Source organism: Aulostomus chinensis, chromosome 6 (genome assembly GCF_037954235.1).
Source record: "Aulostomus chinensis isolate RoL2024-O1b breed Wild chromosome 6, RoL_Achi_v1.0, whole genome shotgun sequence".
In the NCBI taxonomy this organism is placed as follows: Eukaryota; Metazoa; Chordata; class Actinopteri; order Syngnathiformes; family Aulostomidae; genus Aulostomus; species Aulostomus chinensis.
The window spans coordinates 19515100-19538944 of record NC_141325.1 but is presented as its reverse complement, the minus strand read 5'-3'; the positions used below and the strand labels follow the sequence as shown (position 1 = coordinate 19538944).

Genomic DNA, 23845 nt, shown 5'->3' with positions numbered 1-23845 from the left:
TATGCAGCTAAGATTTTGATGATGTACATATTTTGTAAAAACATTTTGAACTTCTATATTATTGCATATATCGTTCATCAAGTCGTCAATAATTAATAGATTATTTTTGTCAGGTGGTAGCAGAGAATCATCACACAACGAGTGCGGTAAACCCTCCACAAATTTTATCTCTCTGAGTTTTAAAAGATGGTCATACATTGGTTGCCAACAAGAATAAATGTAAACAATGTTGTCTGTAGGATGTGAAATAATCCGCTGTGCGTTTTCTATAATATCTTTAACATTAAAGGTTTTTCTGCAATTGGAACGCTCACCACCATGCTAAAGGGATGTTTTAACCGAGGGTCAAAACCTGGATCCATTTTTTTAAAGACCGTAAGGCAGAGTGGTGTAATCGGGAAAAAGTTTTTGCTTTTTATAAACCACCTGAACTTTTTTAACGACTGTGTCATTTTTCAGGTGGATTCACTTTTTAATCGCGCTTGATTGTATGCGACATGGCTGTCAAGTAGGAGTCTGTGTTTTTATTGGCTGTGAATGATTGAACCAATCCCTTCACACATTGTGGGGTGACAGTTTTGGAGTTAACAGAGTTTAATGTTACACCCTTCCATTTAACCACTGTCTTGTCACATAGTGTTCGGTACGCGTAACACTTAGGCCCTCCAGACACAAACTCTGTGATGAAATCCCCACCCTCTAGCTCGTCTGTTAAATCACCCAGATACGGCCCTGCTGGGGGGACCCACTTGCCTGTTTGGGCCGTGCATATCACAGAGTCTCTGTCACAGTAAAGAACGCGCTTCTGCAGTTTGTCGAACAGATTGCAGAGTTCAAGGCGGGCATATGCTGTAGTCATGGTGCCTATGAATACATTTACATCTTTCACACGGGCCCCTTTACCATTGGCATGTGTCCATTGCACCATAGTGACATCATCAGAGATAAAACAAAACTGGCTCACATTGTAGTGATCACTAAACATCAGCTGGGTAAACCTCTCAGGCTCTGTTATCAGCTCACAAGTGGGCATGTTGCACCTCATACTGAATCGGCCCCAGAGCGAGTTGAGGAGGAGTTTGTTGCAACTTCTGACTGCTTTGTTGATGCAGATTTTGCAAAGATCAAGTCTGACACCCTCCTTTTCATAATAATTGGTGATGTAGTTCTTGCGCTCCTGGGGGGTTGTGACATGCTCCGGGCAGCCTGAGGCCTCCTGTTTGCATTTTAAGAAGGTCTTGACAGATTTTTTGAACAATGTGTCTGTCAGAAAGCGCCAGACCTCTTCGATGTACACAAGGCGATACCCTTTTTCAAGAGCTTTTTGAAGCTCGAAAGAGACCCAGGTTCCAGATAACTGTCACTCTGTGTCATTATGGCTGCACTTGCTCGACTGATTTAGCTCCTCAGCACAGGTGCGGCAAAGCGGGAACATAAGCTTGGCATGGGCCCTGTAAGGGAGGACAGGATGGAAAAGCCCTCGCGGTGGCAGCACAATGCATTTAATGAAACTGAAATACTTTTTGATGTCGTCGAAGTTGTAAATTATTTGAGGATGGCCTGTAGGGTACTGTTTTTTTCGATTGCACTGTTGGGTAGAGGCTGGTGAAGTCATCACAGAGAATTTTTTTCATCAGCTGTGTATTGATGGTACAGTTTCATCGCATTTGTGCCGCCGCCAAACAGTGCATCTCTAGGGTTTAGATGCTCAGGTATTTTGAACGTGGATAGCCCATAACGGTCTGGTCAGATCTACAAAGAGCAGCCCACTCACACTTACACATCACAACCACCCTCATGCCATGCTGCAACCTTATGGTTGACACACGTTCGGAAAACTGATGGAAGAGTTCCCCATAAGAAATTTTGGATGCGGGGTTCACCTCACTCTCCGGATAGCATTTGACACATCCGTGGTAAACACAGCCAGCAAATTTATAATACGTCTTTGTAGACTCACAGAAGCCATCCACAAAGTATGGACCGATCTTCCGCTCGCCCTCCATTAAGAGCGTGTTGAATGTGTATGTTCTCAGTGCGGGACACATACTCCAACCACTGAATGGATACGTTAGAGCAAGTCTTATTTTGTTGCACGTATGCTCCATCGTATGTAAGGGCCAGTGTGTCGCGGGGAAAAAAAAGTTTTATAGACACCCATGCAACTGCCTGCTAGTGTGGTGAAACTCTAGGGGTCTATTTGCGTCCAATTAAAAATGCATCGCGGTAGATTGTGCAGGCCTTTCCCAACACTGGCACATCATTAATGCAGTATTTGCGCATTTCAGTTTGAAGGTCAAATGTTTCGTGGAGCACAGTGTTGTACCACTCCATAAACTTTTTCTGGTCGCAGACACTCATTTTATCAAAGCTGTAGAAAGACGGGTTGGGGTATTTACCCTTGTTAGTATTCTGTGGCCCTGGTGTTGAAAAGGTGTGGGAAATACCCCTTTTCTAAGTCTTTAAATACTAGAGCGTTGGGAGTTTTTGCCAATTGCATTGGAAGAAAAGAGAAAGAGTCGATCCGTCTCTGATCGTATGCCTTATCACAGATATGGATCACTCAACTGCCTCGCATAGTGACAGATGGTGCAATTCCCCGCTTGACAAAATGCTCTAATAGGATGTAGTTGTCAAAACCTGAAGCATTGTGGGCTCGTTCTTTGCAATATGTAAAGCACACATTGCACAAATATTTGCAGTTGTGCATTAGAGGAGCATCATAAGTGCTGTAGCAGTAATTACAGACATAAGCAGCTCCGAAAAAGGCTTTGACATTGGTGATTAAGTAGTAATGATTATTGTGTAAATAAAGCCATATTGTGTTTGATTTTGGGGTGGTGTTAGCTTGGAAACATTGTAGGCATTTACAATCCTCTGCGTGGTGGTAAATCACTATTTTGGCGTTTACTGCTGATTCAAATCTGGACACGTGTGAATAAAACCGGTTGTGAGGGGTTGAGACCTACTAACGCAGGCAGGCGCTCAGCCTGCGCCAGTTTGTCTGGATCAGACATTGAGGATTAATTGCATGGGCAATGCATAGAGAGAAGCAAAGACTGTTTTCGTCTATACGGTTGTTGGGGTTAAAGAGGGAATTTGCCTTTTTAGAAAGAATCTCATCATAGAACACGTTCTCCAGTTTTAGACGCCCAGCCCCGGGGTGGTTTTGTGCAACTGTAACAATAAACTCCAATTGGACCTGGACCAAGTGGTGTCCCGTACAAGGTCTACAAGAACTGTCCACTGCTTCTTAAGCAACTCTGGAAGATGCTTAGGGTCATATGGAGGAGAGGGAAGGTGGCTCAGCAGTGGAGATTCGCTGAAGGTGTCTGGATCCCTAAAGAGGAGGATTTCCTCTCCAGTAACAACTACATAGACACGTCAGTACAAAAGGGAGGGATCTCAGGAGTGCCGGGGTCTGTAGAACACACTGGAGTGGTAACTCAGCTCATCCGGGAAGCCAGGGAGAACAAGGGAGACCTCCCTGTGCTGAGATTAGACCTAGCCAATGCATATGGCTCCATCCCACACAAGTTGGTCCAGACCACCATGACCAAACATCATGTGCCACACCACATTGTGGATCTGATCCTGGATTATTATGACCAGTTCAGGATGACAGTTACAGTGGGAGAAGTAACATCAGAGTGGCACAAGTTGGAGGTGGGGATAATCACAGGCTGTACCATCTCTGCGACCTTGTTTGCGCTGGCAATGAATATGATTGTGAAGTCTGCGGAGCCAGAGTGCCGGGGCCCACAGACCCATTAAGGGATGCGCCAGCCCCCAATCAGGGCAATCATGGATGATCTGACAGTCACCACAGAGTCTGTGCCAGGATGCAGGTGGATCCTCCAAGGGCTGGAGAGACTCATCCGTTGGGCTCGGATGGGATTCAAACCAGCCAAGTCCAGATCTCTTGTGGTGAAGAAGGGCAAGGTCATGGACAGGTTCCATTTCAACATCGAAGGGTCAACGATACCATCAGTCTCGGAGAAGCCGGTAAAGAGCTTGGGCAAAGTCTTTGATTGCAGCCTCAAACACTCCTCATCTGTCCAGGCAACCTGCCAGGAACTGGACAGCTGGCTCAGAGCAGTGGATAGATCTGGCCTCCCGGGCAAGTTCAAAGCATGGATAAACCAGCATGGTATATTGCCAAGGTTAATCTGGCCGCTACTTGTGTACGAGGTCCCTATCTCCACTGTGGAGAACCTGGAGGGGAAAGTCAGTACCTGTCTCAGGAGATGGTTGGGGCTGCCCAGAAGCCTCAGCAACATCGCCCTCTACGGGAACACCACAAAACTCCAGTTGCCCCTGAAAGTCCTTGGAAGAGGAGTTCAAGGTGACACGGACATGAGAGGTGCTGATGTACAGAGACTCAAGTGACCCAAAGGTGACCCAGGCAGGGGTGGTGGTGAAGACCGGAAGGAAGTGGAGTGCCCAGGCTGCTGTGCTGGATGCAGAATCAAGACTGCGCCATAGAGATCTGGTGGGAGTGGTGGCCCATGGCAGAGCAGGCCTTGGGATGTTCTCAAGACCACCTCAGCACAGGGAGTGTAAGGGGAAGAAGAAGCGCAGGCAGATACAGGAGGAGGTCAGGACTGTCGTGGAGGAAGGAAGAACTAGCAGAGCGGCTGGTCTGAGGCAGCAGGGGGCCTGGACCAGATGGGAGCATGCCATGGACCGTAAAGTCACCTGGGCGGATCTCTGGCAGAGTGAACCACACCTCATCAGCTTCCTGATCCGGGCAATTTGTGACGTTCTACCTAGCCCAGCGAACCTCTTCACCTGGGGGAAAGTGCAGACCCCGAACTGCCAACTGTCTTCAGCAAGAGGCACTCTGGAACACATTCTGAGCTGCTGCCCAAAAGCGCTCAGACAGGGCCGTTACACCTGCCGCTGAAGCCGAGGTGTTGAAGCCGATTGCAGAAGCCATCAGCGAGAGGAGCAGCACCTCTGGCCGAGCGCGCAACAATACCTGCACAATCGCTTTTGTCAAAGCAGGAGATCAGCCAAAGGCAGGTCATAAAAAGCCACCAGCCGGGATCCTGGCAACAGCCCAAGACAGGCAGCTCTCTGTAGACCTGGGGAAGCAGTTGAGGTTCCCCCAGCACATTGCCCGCAGCCCTGAGGCCAGATATCCTTATGGTTTCAGAGAGCACGAAAAACATCATAATCATGGAGCTGACAGTGTCATGGGAGGACTGCTTGGGGGAGACCCATGAAAGGAAGCCATCGACTGTCGTGCGCATGGCTGGAAGGTGCATGCCCATCGAAGTTAGCAGTAGAGGATTTGTGGGGCACTCACTCCACAAAGCCCTAAGTGCCCTGGGCATCACAGGAACAGCAAGGAGCAGAGCCATCAAGAACATCACTGAAGCAGCTGAGAAAGCCTTGAGATGGCTCTGGATTCAGAGAAGAAAACCACGGGGACAAGTGAATGCCACCTGAACACAAGTCACGGTCTGATCAGCCGTGGCTGGGTCACCGGAGTAGGATGTCTGATGTTTGAAAGACCCAAAACATCTGATGATCTCAGGTAACATCACTGATGATGTGTTCAGGTGCATCAGAAGAACCTGATGTATTCAAGAACTAATTCATCGTCAGTCATGGATGTGTCATTACTCTGAATAGCCTGAGCAACTGCTTCTTTAAATATATCCTGGCTTTATTCGTCGTCAGATCGTAACACAGCTTGCACATCACTAGCCAGGGACGGCCCTCTCAAAACAACATTTAAAACACTGCCAGGTTGTGACATTTCTAATGCCTGGCCAATCACCCCAAATAGTTAATCTCTAACAATGGATGGCACATGGTCTGGGCTGTCAACAACTACATTCCTGAAATCATCTTTTTGACACGGTTCAACAGCATTAAAAGGCCTGATTTCCCTCACATTCGCTTGACCATTGCCACTTTGTCTGGCAACGCTTGTAGAAGGGATGTTTGGTGTGTTAATACTCAGTTCAGACCCCTATGTAATGACAGCCTGTTCAGTATGTTGTGGTTGTTGTGATGGCATGGTGTGACGGCTACCATTTAAAAGTTCTTGATCTCTCATGGCTTGTGATTGTTCAAAATCCTGGGCAAAAATCTCTTCAAGATTTTTCAAATCCTCGTCTGTGGGCCTAGGTTGAAGTACGGTCTCCAGCGCCGTCAAACCCATTAGCGTAGCAGTAGATTCAGTAATCCTTTGCCCTCTATCCACATCTGATGTTAGAGATGGCGAATTGATGTTGGATGTGGGAGCAGGTGTCTTTCAAGCATCTCATCCTCCTGCTGCAAATGAGACGGTCCTGGTGTTGGATCTATGAAGAGAAAAAAATTACTTCGTTAAGGAAACTTGCACCATATTGGCTGCATATAATATAATTTTTAAAAAACAAACACACGCGCACACACACATTACCTACCAGCATAGCCTTCGCCCAGGGCGTTTCTCGAAGTCGTGCAATTCTTCTTCTCCATGGGTCTGTATTTTTAAAATTAAATGTGTTGCAAAGCAGGCTGAATTTTCCAGGTGAATTTTCATACATGACAGGTGGTTTCGGTCTGATATTCACCCTTGTGCTCCAGGCATTCATCTTCTCTTTAACCTGAGCCTGTTTTTGTGCCGTGCTGCTTCTGCAGTGTCTGTTAGCAATTACTTTATTAATTAATTAATATAAGCCTTGAAAACCATATGGGAATGTTGGTTAAATTGTTTTGCATGCCTTGCTCAAGAAGGGGTTGTGGTTTGGGAGGTACGATTTCAACATCCGCAACTACAGTCATGACTTTTCCTTAACAAAAAATGTTTAAAAGCATACTAGTAATTTATCATTGTATCCGTTAAAGACAACAATACAAAATCAAAGGCATTGCGTACCGTTGCAATCAGCCATTTTCCCAAAAAATTAAGATTTTTCTCCTGGTGAAAAGAAATAAAGAGTCGTACGGTCCTCTGAGGTCTTGTTGTGTCTTTCGGTCCGAAAGAAACAAACAAAGTGTGTGCCAAGTAGGCTGTGATATATCTTCAAGCAAATAAAGGGGTTGGATTCCCCACACCTTTCTCCCTTAAAACAAAAGGCCAGACGTGTGACTTGTAACACCAAACAAGACCACGTGGTCTGTTTGAGGCTTGAGAGAGGACATATCTCAGCATGTCTGGAAATACCTTTTTTCTGCAGGTCATGGGCTAAAAGTTTTACTAAAGCAGATATTTATTTGTTTAATGACATGGTCACCACATAAAGTCAATCATAGAAACTCTCATTTTGTTACAGCAAGGTCAATTAAAACCATCCGTTTGAAACACTGGAGGATCATATATATTAAATAAATTAGTTGTCTAAATCTGTGCTTTCACTCTGTACATACGTTTTTCTGTCAGGTTGAGTTGCTCAAAATACAATACCCCTAATGAGAAAGCGTGTGCAGGCAGTGAAGCCATGCCAACGCTCTGTTCGCGGCAGCCGGTCCGCGCTCCAACGCTGGGAGTCCAATAGCGCAGCCGCACTCTCACACACATGCACGCTCGCTCACTTGCTACTGCATGACAACTTTACACTCAAACACTAGCGAGCTTTTCCACTCCCATAATCCTTTGTGACAACGCCGCAGCTGCAGGCTCTGCATAAATTGATAAAGTTATGCTAAATAAAATCATATTTTAATAGTTGTATAAAATATTACGTATTGGATATGAAACTCAATGATTTGGGGGCGTGGTCACGCGCGCAAAATCATGTGATCACACACACAAAGCGACGTCATCGCGCACACTGCGACAGTGACCGCACACACGCGCACGAGGACGTGCACGAGGACGTGCACGAGGACGCACGCACTTCACACGCACGCGCAAAGGTGCCTATATATTACTACTGCTGTAGACACTTCGAAAGAGGATCTGCGAAACATGTCAGGACCTTCACTGGAAACTAAGCTGCAGCGGTTCTTCTTCCAATAATGGATCACTCTTTACATGACTACAGGAGTGTCCCCAGTGGAGATGCTAATGGGGAGAAGGCCCAAAATCTCATCTGGATATACCCCACCCAGGCCTCGGAGTGAGAGTCGTCCAGTCACAGGAGGAGCAAGGAGTGAGACAGGACCTGCATGCCAAAGAGAGACTGTTCAAGCCAGAGGACTGTGTTTATGTGAAAAAATTTGCCAGTGGTTTTCCCTGATTGCTGGTCTCATTTACCACCAGTCAGGTCCGTTGTTGATTGTGGTGGATCTGCAGACATGAAGGCACATTTGCGGGCACCAGGATCACCTGTTTGTCTGCCATGATGCAGAGGAGAACGAGCCTCTGAGTGTGGTACATGAAGACAATGTGAGTAGTTTTGATGACTGTGTTGTGGTGCCAGGAACACCACAGAGTAGGGAGGCGCTGTCTCTGCAAACTGAGGGATAATCTGCAAAGGCTGCACAGTCCCCAAACTTGAGTGAAAGATCAAAGCCTGGGCCTGTGGTGACCACAGTAGAGCCAATTAGGTCACACAGGCACTGCAAGCCTCCAGATAGACTGAACTGGTGAACAGATCACGAAAATAAGGAAAAATGGGTGGGTTGGGAAAGGTGATGAGAAAGCACTGGATTATGTTATGGTCAGCCTGTCAGAGAGAGACCTATTATTTGGCTCAAGTGATGAGGCTGATTCATCCAATAAATGATCTGCCTGATCATTTTTAACTGGATCAATAATGAATCTATGAAGTACAATTTAAAGTGTGGGCCATTCGGAATTGTCTGTTTGAGTTGGGCCATACTTGGCACTGATTTCAGTTCCAAGATGGCGCCGTGGACGGCTGCCTAGGCGTGTTGGTGCTCGCTAGTTTGTGTCTTTTGGTGTATTAACTCTGTTTTCTACGATGGTACCTGGAGCTCTTTCACCAGAAAAGAGCTCATGAACATGAGTGAAACAACTCCAGAGGATCTACTGTATTTCCTAACTTTATGCTTCCAACTCTAGAAATTTTGGACATTCTGGTCAAAGGTGCGCTCACCTTTGCTCATGCAGCAAAACGCTGGAGGAGGGGAAAATGGGCTGGTACACTCGTACGTCTTCCCAACGCCGGCCACGCACAGCATTACTGGGAATATTTCTCTCTAATGTGCGGTCACTGTCCAACTAAGTGGAAGAATTGCAACTGCTGTTTAGCAAAAACAGGGACTTTTCTTCATCTGCAGTTTTGTGCTTCACGGAGACGTGGCTGTGTGGATTAATACTGGACTCTGTGCTGCAGCTGGCAGGCTTCCAACTCTACTGCACGGACGTAGACACGTAACTCTCCAATAAAACCAAAGGTGGAGGAATCTGTTTATACATCAACAGTGGTTGGTGCAACGACGTAACAGTGATCGAGCAACACTGTTCTCCTGACCTGGAATCGTTCATCATCCACTGTAAGCCATTTTATTCACCCAATGAGTTTGTTTCATTCATTCTGGTCAGTGTTTTCATCCCGCCACAGGCCAACTTACAGAACACACATCGCATGCTCGCCGACCAGATATAGTGTGTGGAGCGGACCTATCCAGACTCCTTAGTTATTGTTCTTGGAGACTTTAAAAAAGGTAGCCTCAGTCGTGAACTCCCTAAATAGACAGTTTGTTAAATGCCCCACCAGAGAGGAGAATATTCATGATCACTGCTACACTACAGTCAGGGATGCTTATCATGCCATCCCCGTGCTGCACTCGGCACACACACTCCGACCACGTTATGCTCCACCTGATTCCTGCCTACAGGCAGATACTAAAGCTCTGCAAACCTGTAGTGAGGACTTCAAAGAAGTGGACCAGTGAGGCTGTGGAGGATCTCCAGGTGTGTTTCGACTCTACTGACTGGGATGTGTTCAGGTCTGGTACCAACAGTCTGGATGAGTACACGGAGGCTGTGACGTCATACATCAGCTTCTGTGAAGACTGCTGTGTTCCATCACACACCAGGGTGAGTTAAAACAATGACAAACCCTGGTTCACAGCTTAGAAAGCTAAGGTTGGCAAAGAAAGAGGCCTTCAGGAGTGGGGACAAAGAAAGACTCAAAGAGGCGAAGTACAAGTTTAGCAAGGTGGTGAAAGAGGCTAAAGGACTGTACCCTGAGAAGCTCCACCACCAGTTCTCAGCCAATGACTCTGAGTCTGTATTGAAAGGGTTCAGGCAGATACAAGCCTAAAGCCCCCCACTCCATCAACGACTGACACCTAGCCAACGACCTGAACGAGTTCTACTTCCACTTTGAAAGACAAAGGGACAGCCCTGCAGCCATCCCCCATGACACCACCCAACAGCCACAGATCCATTCACCTCCACAAATGCCCACCTTAATGGCCCCCCTCTCCCCCTCCCCACCCTCCTCAGCAACAACTCTTTCTATCAACGAGAGGGACATCAGCAAAATCTTCAAGAGACAGAACCCCCAGAAAGCAGCTGGACCGGATTCTGTCTCCCCATCCTCCTTGAAGCACTGCACTGATCAGCTGTCTCCAATGTTCACAGACATTTTAAACACCTCACTGGAGACCTGTCACGTGCCAGCCTGCTTCAAGACCTCAACCATCATTCCTGTTCCCAAGAAGCCAAGGACCACAGGACTAAATGATTTTAGGCCCGTCGCCCGTATGTGGTCATGAAGTCCTTCGAGCGGCTTGTGCTTTCATACCTCAAAGACATCACCCACCTTCTCCTGGACCCCCTGCAGTTTGCCTACAGAGCCAACAGGTCTGTAGACAATGCTTTCAACCTGGCCCTCCACTACATCCTCCAGGAACTGGACCTATGCCAGGATCCTGTTTGTGGACTTCAGCTCTGCCTTCAATACCATCATCCCAACCCTGTTACAGGAGAAGCTCTCCCAGCTGAAAGTGCCTGACTCCACCTGCAGGTAGATTATAGACTTCCTGTCGGACAGGAAGCAGTCTGTGAAGCTGGGAAAACACATTTCCAACTCTCAGACCATCAGCACCGGATCCCCCCAGGGCTGTGTTCTTTCTCCTCTGCTATTCTCCCTGTACACGAGCAGCTGCACCTCCAGTCACCAGTCCATCAAGCTCCTGAAGTTTGCGGATGACACCACCCTCATCGGACTCATCTCTGATGGTGACGAGTCCGCCTACAGGTGGGAGGTTGACCACCTGGTGACCTGGTGCAACCAGAACAACCTAGACAGGAAGAACTCAGCCTCACCTGCCCCCATTACCCTCTGTGACTCCACCATTGGCTCCCACATCAAGAAAGCACAGAAGAGGATGTACTTCCTGCGGCAGCTGAAGAAGTTCAGTCTGCCAAAGACAATGATAGTGCACTTCTACACAGCCATCATTGAGTCCATCCTCACCTCCTCCATCACCATCTTGTACACTGCTGCCACTGCCAAGGACAAGGGCAGGCTGCAGCGTGTCATTCGGTCTGCGGAGAAGGTGATTGGCTGTAATCTCCCATCTCTTCAGGACCTGTACACCTCCAGGACCCTGAGGCATGCAGGAAAAATTGTGGCTGATCCCTCCCACCCTGGATACAAACTCTTTGAGTCTCTCCCCTCTGGCAGGAGGCTGCAGTCTATCAGGACCAGAACCTCATGCCAAAAGAACAGTTTTTCCCGTCTGCTGTCAGCCTTATCAACAAGGCCCGGAACCCCCCCCCCCCACACACACACACACACACACACACACACACACACACACACACTCTTACACTCCACTTCAGCCTCTGTCTCTGTCTCTGCCTGTCACATTGACAGTACCTGAACTCTATGCGTTACATTAATGACCAACTCGGACTACTTGTTCATTGGCACCTTTTCATCTGCACATTTGTCTGTGGTATTTATTACTGCCGACTGCACTGCTGCTTTATTCTACATAAAAGAATGAATTTAGTTTAGTTTATTATCCTGCATGTGTCAACAGCACCACAAAAAATTCCTCGTATGTATAAAATCATACTTGGTAATTAAGTCTTTTCTGATTTCTGATTCTAATTCTGATTTCCCTCTTTAGAAGGCCTGTGACTAAATAAATGTAAGAGAAGCCATCTCCAGTGGTGGTTTTCCAGTTGGTGCTATTACTCTTAAATGATATCCAATTCAAGCTCATTTGATAATTATACTGAAATTGTGACTGTATCATTTTATAGGGGGAACTATTAATTAATTGACAAAGACTCTGTGCAATATGTATACACTACCATTCAAAAGTTTGGACACACCTTCTCATTTAATGGTTTTGCTTTATTTTCATGACTATTTACATTGTTGAGTCTCACTGAAAGCATCAAAACTATGAACTTTGAATGTATCCCCAAGTGTAGTAGCAAAAACCGTCAAGAGCTTACATGAGGACAGCCCCAGGAAATGAGGACCAAGAGTCACATCTGCTGATGGGAATAAGTTCATCTGAGCCACCAGCCTCAAAATTGCAAGATAACAGTACCTCAGATAAGAGCCCAGATAAATGCCACACAGAGTTGTAGAGGCAGACTAATCTCTACATTAACTGTTCAGACGAGACTGAGTGAATCAAGCCTTTATGGTCGAATAGCTGCTAAGAAACCACTACTCAGGAAATGCAACAAGCAGAAGAGATTTGTTTGGGCCAAAAAACATAAGGAATGGAAGTTAGACCAGTGGAAATCTGTGCTTTGGTCTGATGAGTCCAGATTTGACACATCCACTGTGTCTTTGTACGACACAGAAAGGGTGAATGGATGGTCTGTGCATGCATAGAGGAAGAGGCGTGATGGTGTGGGGTGCTTTGTTGGTTATTTTTTCAAAACTGAAGGCACACTGAACCAGCATGGCTACCACAGCATCCTGCAGCAACATGCCATCCCCTCCGGTTTGCATTTAGCGGGATCATCATTTGTTTTTCAACAGGACAATAACCCAAAACACTTCCAGACTATGTAAGTGCTATTTGACCAAGAAGGAGAGTGATGGAGTATTGTACCAGATGACCTGGCCCCCACAGTCACCTGACCGAAACTCAACCCAGATGGTCTGGGGCAAGATGGACCACAGGGGGGAGGCAAAAGGGCCAACAAGGGCTCAGCATCTCAGGGAACTCCTTCAGGACTGCTGGAAAACCATTTCAGGTGACTACCTCATGAAGCTCATCAAGAGAATGCCAAGAGTGTGCAAAGCAGTAATCAAAGCAAAGGGTGGCTATTTTGAAGAATCTAAAATATAAAATATGTTTTAAGTTATCTCACAGTTGTTTGTTTGCTACATAATTTCATATTTGTTCATTCACAGGTTTGATGCCCTCAGTGAGAATCTACAATGTCAATATAATAGTCACGAAAACAAAGAAAAAAAATTAAATGAGAAGCTGTGTCGAAACTTTTGACTGGTAGTGTAGATATGGCTGTCACTTTCTTTCATGATAAAAATAAATAGACTGGGAGGTCTGGAACCTGGGTGGACATATACAGCCAATCCACAATGAACCAATGGTACATCCTGTGTCAAACTATGAATAAATCAGCAGACTTACATTATACAGGATGTCCACCCATCCCTCCATGGTGATACACTGAAACACGGTGAGAATTGCAAACAGGATATTATCAAAGTTGGTGATGCCAAAGTTGGGTCCAATCCAGTACTCCTGGCAGGCAGTGCCATTATTGCAAGTCCTGGCAGGAGCCTCCAAGCCACAGGGGAAGTCTGATGCTTGCTCGCCTGTAGTATCAAATATACACACACTTAACATTCACAATAACACGGCCTGCGTACCCAGAATGACACCAACATCCAGGGGTATTTTTAGATGCAGTCATAAATGATACACAAGATCACAGCTGGTATGGGCTCCAGCCCCCCGCAAATAAATTCATTGAGAGACGGATGAGCTTGGCATAAATATAAAGGAGTTGTTAGTTGCTTTCTTCTGCAAATCTATCGTCTACAGACAACAAAACCATGGTGATATCTTAATGCTTGAATATGAATTGATTATATAGTGAATATGAGAGGCTCCAATGAAACAAGGCTGTCTCTGTGCTTACTCACAACAACGGAAGAATACATTTCCATGGAAAACCTTCATATAATTCTTCCTGTTTCTCCATATTGGAGAAAATAAGGATGGGTAGCAGGCTGATTAATTACACGTATGCATGTAGATCTTCTCAGTGTCAGAGACAATCCATCTAGCCATTTTCTTCCGTTTATCCTTTTAAGGGTCGCTGGAGCCTATCCCAACGGCTTTTTGGGCGAGAGACAGGGTACACCCTGGACGGGTTGCCATCGCAGGGCCAACACATGAAGACAGACAAGCATACACACTCACAGTAATACCTACGGTCCATTTGGAGTATTCAATCAGCCTAGTCCCCAGTTGCATGTCTTTGGACTGTGGGAGGAAGCTGGAGTACCCAGAGAGAACCCATGCAGGCACAGGGTGAACATGCAAACTCTACACAGAAAGATCCCATGCCCGAGCTGAACCTTCTTGCTGTGAGGCAACAGTGCTAACCACTGCACCACCGTGCCTTCCTCAGAGTCAATTGATCCACATTATCAATATTGACAGCATTTTATCATGTGTGTTGCCTTACTCTTTTTTTGGTCTCAGTTTCAATTTTCTTCCCTTTTACTGTAATTTTGTCATGTGCTTACAAAACAAAAAACACCAGGTGAATAATATCCATCATTATTGGATGGATAAAATATCATTGTGACATCAGCATGAATGTCATCCGTGATATACATACTCTGTGTTTCTGGTCTGGAGTCAAAGTGATTCCCAGATGTGTGACTTGTGAAGAGAAATGAGTGTGTGCTTGTGTGTACTGTATGAGATATAGTCATAGTCAGAGCTCATGAATTACATATGAGTGGACAATTATGAAATTATTGATCAATCATGCCAAAAAGGTCCTGAAAAAAATTTCAATATCCCCTCTCTGGAAAAATGATTCAAAGTGCCAAGTAAACATGTCTGTTTGTTTATTTTCAAATTGAAGATGACTATATCTCATACAGTACACACAAGCACACACTCATTTCTATTCTCAAGTCACACATCCCGGAAGCACTTTGACTCCAGACCAGAAACACATTTGAAGTGTGTTCAGTATCACATCCAGAGAGTTTTGGAACACAGACGACTGATGTCATAAGTACCATCCATAATCCACTGTATTAGTGTGGCTATTATTCCCCTGTTGCTTTTCGCTCGCTCTAAACATTAGAAAGATCAAGGTCTTTTTGCCTTCAATATTTTAGTCAAATCAAAATAGCATAAAATACTACATATATAGACTAAAAAAAAATCCCAGGTTTCTTATAAGAAAAGCAGTGAGCAGAGGCAGTTCTACCAACTGTCATTTATTTTGAATAGATTTCACAAACAACACAGCCACAGCACTATGACATAGATCTTAATGTGCTCATACCAACCCATTTGTGTTAGTAACAGCAGCTTTTAGAAAAACACAGTTGGAGCTTTGCTGGATAAGAAATCCAAAAAATTCATGAAACAACTAACTCCTGGACTCAGACCAGCAGAACCCCTCCCTCCACACTGCTTACCCGAGTCAGTCCTGAAGCAGGTGCGATGGAACTTGCCCATGTAGAAGTCGAGGCCAATTATAGCAAACATAAGGATAGCGAAGAAGAGCAGTAAGCCAATCTGCAGCAGAGGGACCATGGCTTTCATGATGGACTTTAACACCACCTGCAAACCTTTAACACACAGAAACATTAGAGACTTTATGGACTGAGGTGTCCCACATGTCACCAGTCTTGCACCTTACATGACCCCATTCTTTGGTTCGAGTTGTAGTCTAGGAGAACCATTCTGTATGGATTTTCTTCAAGTGCCTGTCAATTGTTTGATGGTTTCCAGTACAGAACCCGAGTTTTGTATCCATTACAACTGGAAATTCTTTCGTTCAATTAACTCACAGGTCCTTAAATGATCTCAGTCACATCCAGAGCAATGTCTTTCACAAAGCTGAGTCTACATGAAAAGTTGTTTGTTCTTGTGCTCTGACTATAGGCAAACAGTGATCTGAGACATGACGTCCCAGTAAAACCAGAATGAAGGTTTCTGTAATTTGAAACAGAAGGCTTTTACAGTTTTTCTGATCTACTAAAAAAATTAAACTCCATTCTCTGAACAAAATGCTCAGAGGCCTGAGCCATTTACCTAATTCATTAGCATTTTGAAAAAACTATAAACAATTTTCACTAAGCTAGACACAATTTACAGACCTCATTGACCATTTTTGCAAGACAAACACATTCTCAACTAAACTGACATTATTGTTTTGCTGTAGTGTCTATTGTGTACTGGTTCTCTATCTGTAATGCCCTTAAACTCTCTAAAGAATGGTACTTAACCTTGGTTGATTTTTAAATTAGCTAAAGAAGCAAAGCTGACTGGACTTGACAATTAACAAACTCTCTCATTTGCTAAATTTGGAGCACAGTTCTATTGTTTTCAGGAAGATGATATGGAGGCAAAGATAGGGAGGAAGTATACAAAGTAATTTGTTTGATACCATTTTGCATTCTAATGTTTTCAGTCAGCCAAACACTTTGTATTGCAATAAGGAATAAATATATTATTTACCTTGTTACATTTGTACCCTGACAAACACACTGTCTTTATGTCCTTAGAAAGACAGTGTAAACATTTTCTTTGGGCTGTTAGTGTAATTACTGAGTTTGATAAAAAATTATATTTAACACCATTTGGGACAAAAAAAAACACAATTTATCAAAAAATAAAATATTTTGCAAAACTTTATGCATTTAAATATGTAACATGGCTTCATGACCAGTGATGGGAATAACGCCGTTAAAATAAATGACATTACTAACGGCATTACTTTTTTCAGCAACGGGTAATCTAACTAAGTACTTTCTCTATCGTTACAATGCCGTAACCATTACCAATATGCCGTTACTACATGTTACTGAAGCTACTCATTGAAGCTGTCATCCGGCTCGGCTCACACATACAGGAGCCGCAAATGCGTGTGTTTTTTTTCTCCTTTGGTAAGGGGGGAGAGGAGGGGTGAGATAACCACCTGAGTAATGATGATTGGCTAAGATAGAGTAAGATTAAGTTAAGCCAACCAGAGACATCAGGTGGGTGGGTGTTTACACACAAACCCAGGCACAGCAGTACACACACGCAAACTATCAGAGATGGCGAGTCCGGAGTCGTGGGGAAAGATGACGTTTTCAAGATGGAAAAATAGGCACTACTTCAACTTCATGGAGGTTAAAGGTAAAAATGTCCTTGTTGAGCGTGCGTCAAGTCGTCCCACAGCGAGAGCAAAGAGGCTGTCAATGTCCAATGTAAGCAACTCCAATTTAATGAAGCACCCCTCGACAGAACACGCTTCTACTGAACTAGAGTCCATTGACACCGCTAATGATGATAGCAAGCCAGGTGCTGTTAACGTGAGCTTCGCTAACAAAGAAGGACACGGAGCCACGCTGCCCAAGCAGCAACAGCTGCATTTTTCTGAAAAAAATCCAAATTCTGTGACATTTTTAAACTTAAAAGAAAAAAGAGTGACACAAAAGTTACTTTCCTTGGTAACTAGTTACTTTCATAGTGGAGTAACTCAGTTACTTCCAAAGTGACATGCCCAACACTGTTCATGACACCAAACCATACAAAAACACTACTTTGAAGGTAATGTTTTAAATGTACCATACCAGTGTTTAATTGAGGCTCTGTTAGAAAACACATACTGTTTGATACCTGTGTGTGTTTTGAGAAGAGAAAACATGGTTTTGAGTGTTGTTTCATTTTGCAAGATGTGTGTAGAGTTTGGACAAATTGGTTTACACTATCCTATCTGGGGAAAAAACTGTTATAGAAGTAAATTAAATTCAGGCATCATGACTTCTGGGAAGTGTATGGAGTAGACGGTTGCATCAGAGCCTCCCTTCCACCTTAACCTAGAAAACCAACATTCAAAACTTGTTAATCTGCCTGCTGTGTCAATATAGTTATTCATTCATAGGAAGAGAAATATACTGAGCCATAAAAACTTCGTAAAGATGCCCAAAGCCCCGGATAAAAATGGCTTGGCCGCAAAAGCTAACACTATCGAGCTAGCGACAACGTGGCTGACCCAAGAGCTCAGAACCCCGGAACGAACATAGACTCTGATGGAATACTTAAGGCAATTGAGGATTTGAAGATGGCATTGAAGGGGGACAATACAAAGCTAAAACAAGTCATCGACCATTTGGGACATGAGATTAACAATAAACTGGACTGTATTTCCATTGATGTGCAGGGCCTAGCGGAGCAGATTGACAAGGCAGAGACCCGTTCGCAACAAGTGGAGAACTGGGCCAAGGAGGCAGCTGAGGCGCTGTGCACCTGCATCAAACAACAGAGGAAACTTCAAGTGCTTGACCTAGAGTCTCGTTCCAGAAGAAACAAAATGCATGTCTTTGGGTTCCCAGAAAGACAAGGGGGGAACTCTGTCATACAGTTCATTAAGAGGCTTTTGAGGGGCTAGCTACAATTGCCGGAGAGCCTTGACTTTAAAATATAATACGTGCATTGCACCCTGGCAAGTAAACTTTTAAAAATGCTATTTGACGCAATTATTGCAGTTAGTGAAGGGGTCTTTGTTTGTGCTGGAGATTGGAACACAATCTGTACAATTGGAACACAAGCTGTAAAATGCAAAGAACCAGTAGGTCAAATGTTCTTAATATCTTAATCAAAGAGATGGGCATGTTTGATGTCTGGAGGGATTTTCATATTAAAGAGAGAGAATTTACCCATTACTCTCTCACACATAGAGTCCACTCCAGGATCAACCTATTTTTGATGAACACCATTGACAGGTCTAAAGAGAAGGAATGTTCAATTGGAACATTGGATATTATAGACCACAACATTTTCTATTTGTCTATCAGTTTGTCTAATCAACCGAAGACAACTTTGTGGCGCTTAAATATAGTAATTCTTAATAATGAATCCATAACAAAAGAGATTAAAAAGAAATAATGGAATGTGTCAAAGATAATCATGACCAACAGGTGAACCCTACTTTGGTTTGGGACACAGTCAAAGCAGTAATAAGAGGGAGGCTGATTTCTATAACTATTTACTTAAAAAGGTAAAATGTTTCAAATATGCTGAGTTACAAAAAACACTGAGACAACTAGAACTAAAACAACAAAATATTAATGATCAAGAACTGTCTGACCAAATGACAATAACTAAGAATCATATAAATGACATGATACACGGGTGCTTGAGGAGAAATGAAGATTTTCTAAACAAACATTTAATGAATCAGATCCCAAAGCTAAAAGAATCTTAGCTAAACATCTCTGAAAACATCAATTGAAACACTCAATTACTAAAATTAGAGAGCCCTCAACTGGTAATTTCACCTCTAACTTTGAGAAAATTCATACGATCTTTGAAAAATCGAGCGTTAGCGTTAGTTCTGTCAGGCCGTGGTAGTCAAGCGCTATTGGCTTCCCGTCTATCAATCAAACTGATCAATCAGCTGATCTACAGCTGCTCCACATCAGCTGATCAAATCCCTTGCTTCTGATTGGCCCCTCTCAACTTAAATGTCACCCGGCCTCAACTCCCGCTCTGCTAGCTTCTGGCTATGCTGCTCTGCCCGCTGTCATCGCTGCTATCTGCTGCTATCTGCTATCTGCTATCTGCTATCTGCTATCTGCTGCTGCTACTATTTGCTGTACAGTTGCTCCTGCTCGCAACTTGCTACCCTCCACCTCCCCAGCTCCACCTTGCCGTGTATACATGGCATAGTTCGTTCCATGTCATGTTGCTGCTCTGTTCACGGGGGTATGTTTGCTCTTCCAGTCTTAAACTGGGAGAACCTTCCCTCACGCTGCTGGTCCCCTGTTTCATGGTGCTCATTAAAAATTATCAGGGGACTCCTCTGAACAGAGTCATACCGCCAATTTGTACCATAATAAACAAATCAAGCTCATTATCATCTCTTGTGTTTCTTGACGTGAATGGACCTGACAGAACTATTTTAAAACAATATCCTCATCCCCAGGGCTGGTTAATATAAATGCTATTAGACATTATCTGACAGCTCTAGGCCTACCTTCTTTTGGATTAATACAAAATGATGTTCTATCTGCTCCCCTTACTCAAAAAGAATTAGATACAGCTATTGGAAATTTGAAAACCAATTAGTGCCCAGATAGCGATGGGTTTCCTAAGACCTACAAGATGTTCAAGGAAGAGCTTTCCCCTGTTATGCTCAGGTCTTTTAATTGGACTCTGAGTTTGGCATAGATACCACCATCATGGAGAAGTGACTGTAAGCACTGTCCTCCTAATGAATGGAAAAAACATCAAATACTCTGAATCATATAGCCCAATCTCAATTTTGAACGTTGATTACAAACACTTTACATCTATATTATCAATGAGAAAAGAGCAGTATTTGACAGATTTGATTCATGAAGATCAAATGGATTTCATCAAGGGCCAGCAAACATGATAGTACAAGGCGAACACTACATATAATGAATGAGGCTATGAAACAGTGTCTCAATGATAAAGCTCCATCCTATTTGAAAGAACTCATTAGTCCCTACTGTCCCACCAGAGCAATCCACTCCCAGAATGCAGGTCTGTTAGCGACTCCCAGTATCTCTAAAAACAGACTGGGAGGTAGAGTCTTTAGTTACCGGGCTCCTCTACTGTGGAACCAGCATCTCTCCATGGGTCAGAGAGGCAGACACTTTAACTACGTTTAAGTCCAGGCTTAGGAATTTCCTTTATGTCAGAGCCTTCAGTTAGGACTGGTTCAGGTAGCTCTGAACCATTGATAGCTATGCTGCTATAGGCTTAGACTGCTGGGGGACACATCAGGTTACATGGAGCCCTCTCCTCTCCCCTACTCTCCTCTCCTCTCTTCTCCTCTCCTCTCCTCTCCCCCTCTCTCCTCCTCTCCTCCCCGCACATTTTTGGAACTGTCATTACCATTACTTGTTGCACTTTGTAGTTTGGCCTTGGTGTCTCGCAGTCTCTCTATGTTTCCACAGATCCACCAGAGCTCCAACTGCCTGCATCGTGCCCCCCCCCCCACCACAACCCCCTTTTATCCCCCACTATTACACCGGCCCACACTCCCCTTCCATGAACCAGTCTGCCATCCAGTCCCCCATCAAGCTGGCTTGCTCTCCCTGCCTCCCCTTCCAGAAGCTTCCTTCTTCAACTGTTATTAATATTTCCATGTTTCCCACATTTTGCATTGTAAACTGTTTTCTTGTCTGAAACAACATCTACTGCACGTCTGTCCGTCCTGGGTGAGGGATCCCTCCTCTGTTGCTCACCCTGAGGTTTCTCATTTATCCCTGTTAAAAAGGTTTTCTATTGAGTTTTTCCTCAGTCGATGTGAGGGTCTAAGGGCAGAGGATGTTGTTATGATGCCACGTGAAGCCCTTTGAGACAAACTGTTTGTGAAAACGGGCTCTACAGATAAAATTGCCTTGCCTTGCCTTGCCTTGCCTCAGTGTCGCCCTAGTCAGCCTAGATACGGAAAAAGCCTTTGACCTGGTCAGTTGAACTTTTCTGTATAGAGTACTTGAGCGTCTGGGTTTTAATAATCAGTTCATTAGTTGCATACAGTCATTATATGATGAAGCAAAGGCAAGGGTAAAAATTAATGGGCGCTTGACAAATAATTTCCAACTGTACAGAAGAACCCATCAGGAGTGTTGTCTCAGCCCGGTGCTTTTCCCTATATTCATTGAACCATTTGCACAGGCTTTTAGAGAAAATGATGAGATTAATGCATTACGATTGCAAATATTGAACATAAAATTGGCCTTTTTGCAGACAATGTACCGTAATCACTTACCTCCAAAATCCAAATGTGACTCTCCCTTAACTTATGTCAGTTCTGATTGAGTTTGGCCAACTGTCTGGCTACAGTCTAAACATCCCAAAAACACAGGTCCTGAAAATTAATTACTCCCCTAGTAAATTCATTAAAAAAAAAAACAACAACAACTATGAATTGTGGGATGCCAAAATGCAAAAAAAAACCTAGGTATATTTATCTCCCAAGATTTAGATGATTTATTTAGTTTGAACTTTGGTAAACTTATTGAATCCATACAAAAAGACTTGACAACCTGGGCAAGGTTGCTGTTAGACTTTACTGCTAGAATGGAAATAGTGAGGATGAATTTACTTCATGGCGGCACCGTGGTGCAGTGGTTAGCAGTGTCGCCTCCCAGCGAGAAGGTTCGAGTCCCGGCTCGGGCACGGGATCTTTCTGTGTGGAGTTTGCATGTTCTCCCTGTGCCCTGTGTGGGTTCTCTCCAGGTACTCCAGCTTCCTCCCACAGTCCAAAAACATGCAAATGGGGACTAGGCTAATTAAATACTCTAAATTGACTGTAGGTATGACCATGAGTGTGAATGGTTGTCTGTCTATATATGTTGTTGACCCTGCAATGGACTGGTGACCTGTCCCAGGTCTACCCTGCCTCTCGCCTGAAAGCCGCTGGGATAGGCTAAAAATTTCACAGGCTGATTGGCTTTCAGTGTGTGCGGCACAACAGACGTCCACTAATTCTAAAAGACTGAGGGAATTTGGTTGGAAATGCCTAATCAGATATTTTATTATACCACAAATTATCAATAGACAAAGAGGAGAACAACAGCAATGTTGGAGACGATGTGGCCATCAGAACATTGGTCATTCACATATAATTTGGTCCTGTCCAAAGTTAGTATCATTTCTGGGAGGGAGTCTGTCAAACCATTGGGACAATATTGGGTTATGTCATCCCCAGGGACCCCAAATTCCTCCTGCTGGGTCTAGTATCTGGAAAGGTGCTTCAGAAGGAAGATAAGTATCTCTTGAAAATTCTATTGATCGCAAGCAAAAAGGCTATAATACAGACTTGGCTAAAGATATTTCCGCCCTAGGTGGATCATTAGCAAGGAATCATGGAGGTGATACATTCTATGGAGAAGCTGACAAATCTTCTATGCATCAAAGGACACACTTTTAATAAGCGCTGGACTAAATGGTACACATATAAGCGTAAGGGAGCATAATTAGATCTAATAAATTGTAATACTGTTTTTTCCTACTAAATTATAAATAAGTGCCCCTAGTTCTGTGTATTTTGTATGTTTATTGTAATGATGAAAAATGTTAAATAAAGAGTATTAGAAAAAATTCAGGCATCATACTAGAACATGATAAAATATACTCATCAAGTAAAACAAATTTCACTTCAAATTTTCTCATCTTCACAACCAAATCCTGTCCAGTCAACAAGCTAATGTTTAGTCAGGTTTGTCTGGAATCAGAGGGCCAAGAAGGTTAATCAGCATCTGCCAGCATGAATCCTCTCAGTCCTCAGCAGCTGTGCCTTGTCAACTATCTGACTCCAACATTATTGTATACTATGTAAAGGAATCAACCCTAAATTTGGGCAACTTCTTTAAATACAGTTGTTATACTTCCTTCATTCTAGGCGAGGATTTATGAAAATCACCTAAAACAAGACAGTTTGTTTAAGCATCATCACATGAATAACCATCCCCTGCACTGAACATGTTGCCTTCCACCAGCCAGAGTACGCTTTCTCTTCTATTTAATTTGTGCTTTTTGTTTTTACTAAAAAACTCAGAAGTGGCATGCCAACTAGGCACGCAGTTAAGATCAGGTATTCACAGTGTACATTTAAATACTGCTCATCTCCAACACTTGATTTAAATATGTTATAAAGCATAATCTAGAAATATTTCTGTTCTTAGTTTTCATGATTATTAACAGAGCGTTTTCTTTTTGGCAATTTTGTGCCCTAACATCAGCTATTAACTGACTAGCATCA

General features: G+C 43.9%; 1 protein-coding gene across 1 annotated transcript in view; it reads right to left on the bottom strand.

Moving 5' to 3' along the window:
* Positions 1-23845, bottom strand: part of cacna1ba (calcium channel, voltage-dependent, N type, alpha 1B subunit, a) — a 268054-nt gene that overhangs the window by 184523 nt on the left and 59686 nt on the right. The window contains exons 4-5 of the mRNA XM_086205228.1: positions 15534-15686; positions 13492-13679 (exon numbers count right to left, since the gene is read on the bottom strand). Coding sequence (XP_086061354.1) covers positions 13492-13679; positions 15534-15686 — 341 coding nt within the window. The remainder of the gene's footprint in view (positions 1-13491; positions 13680-15533; positions 15687-23845) is intronic.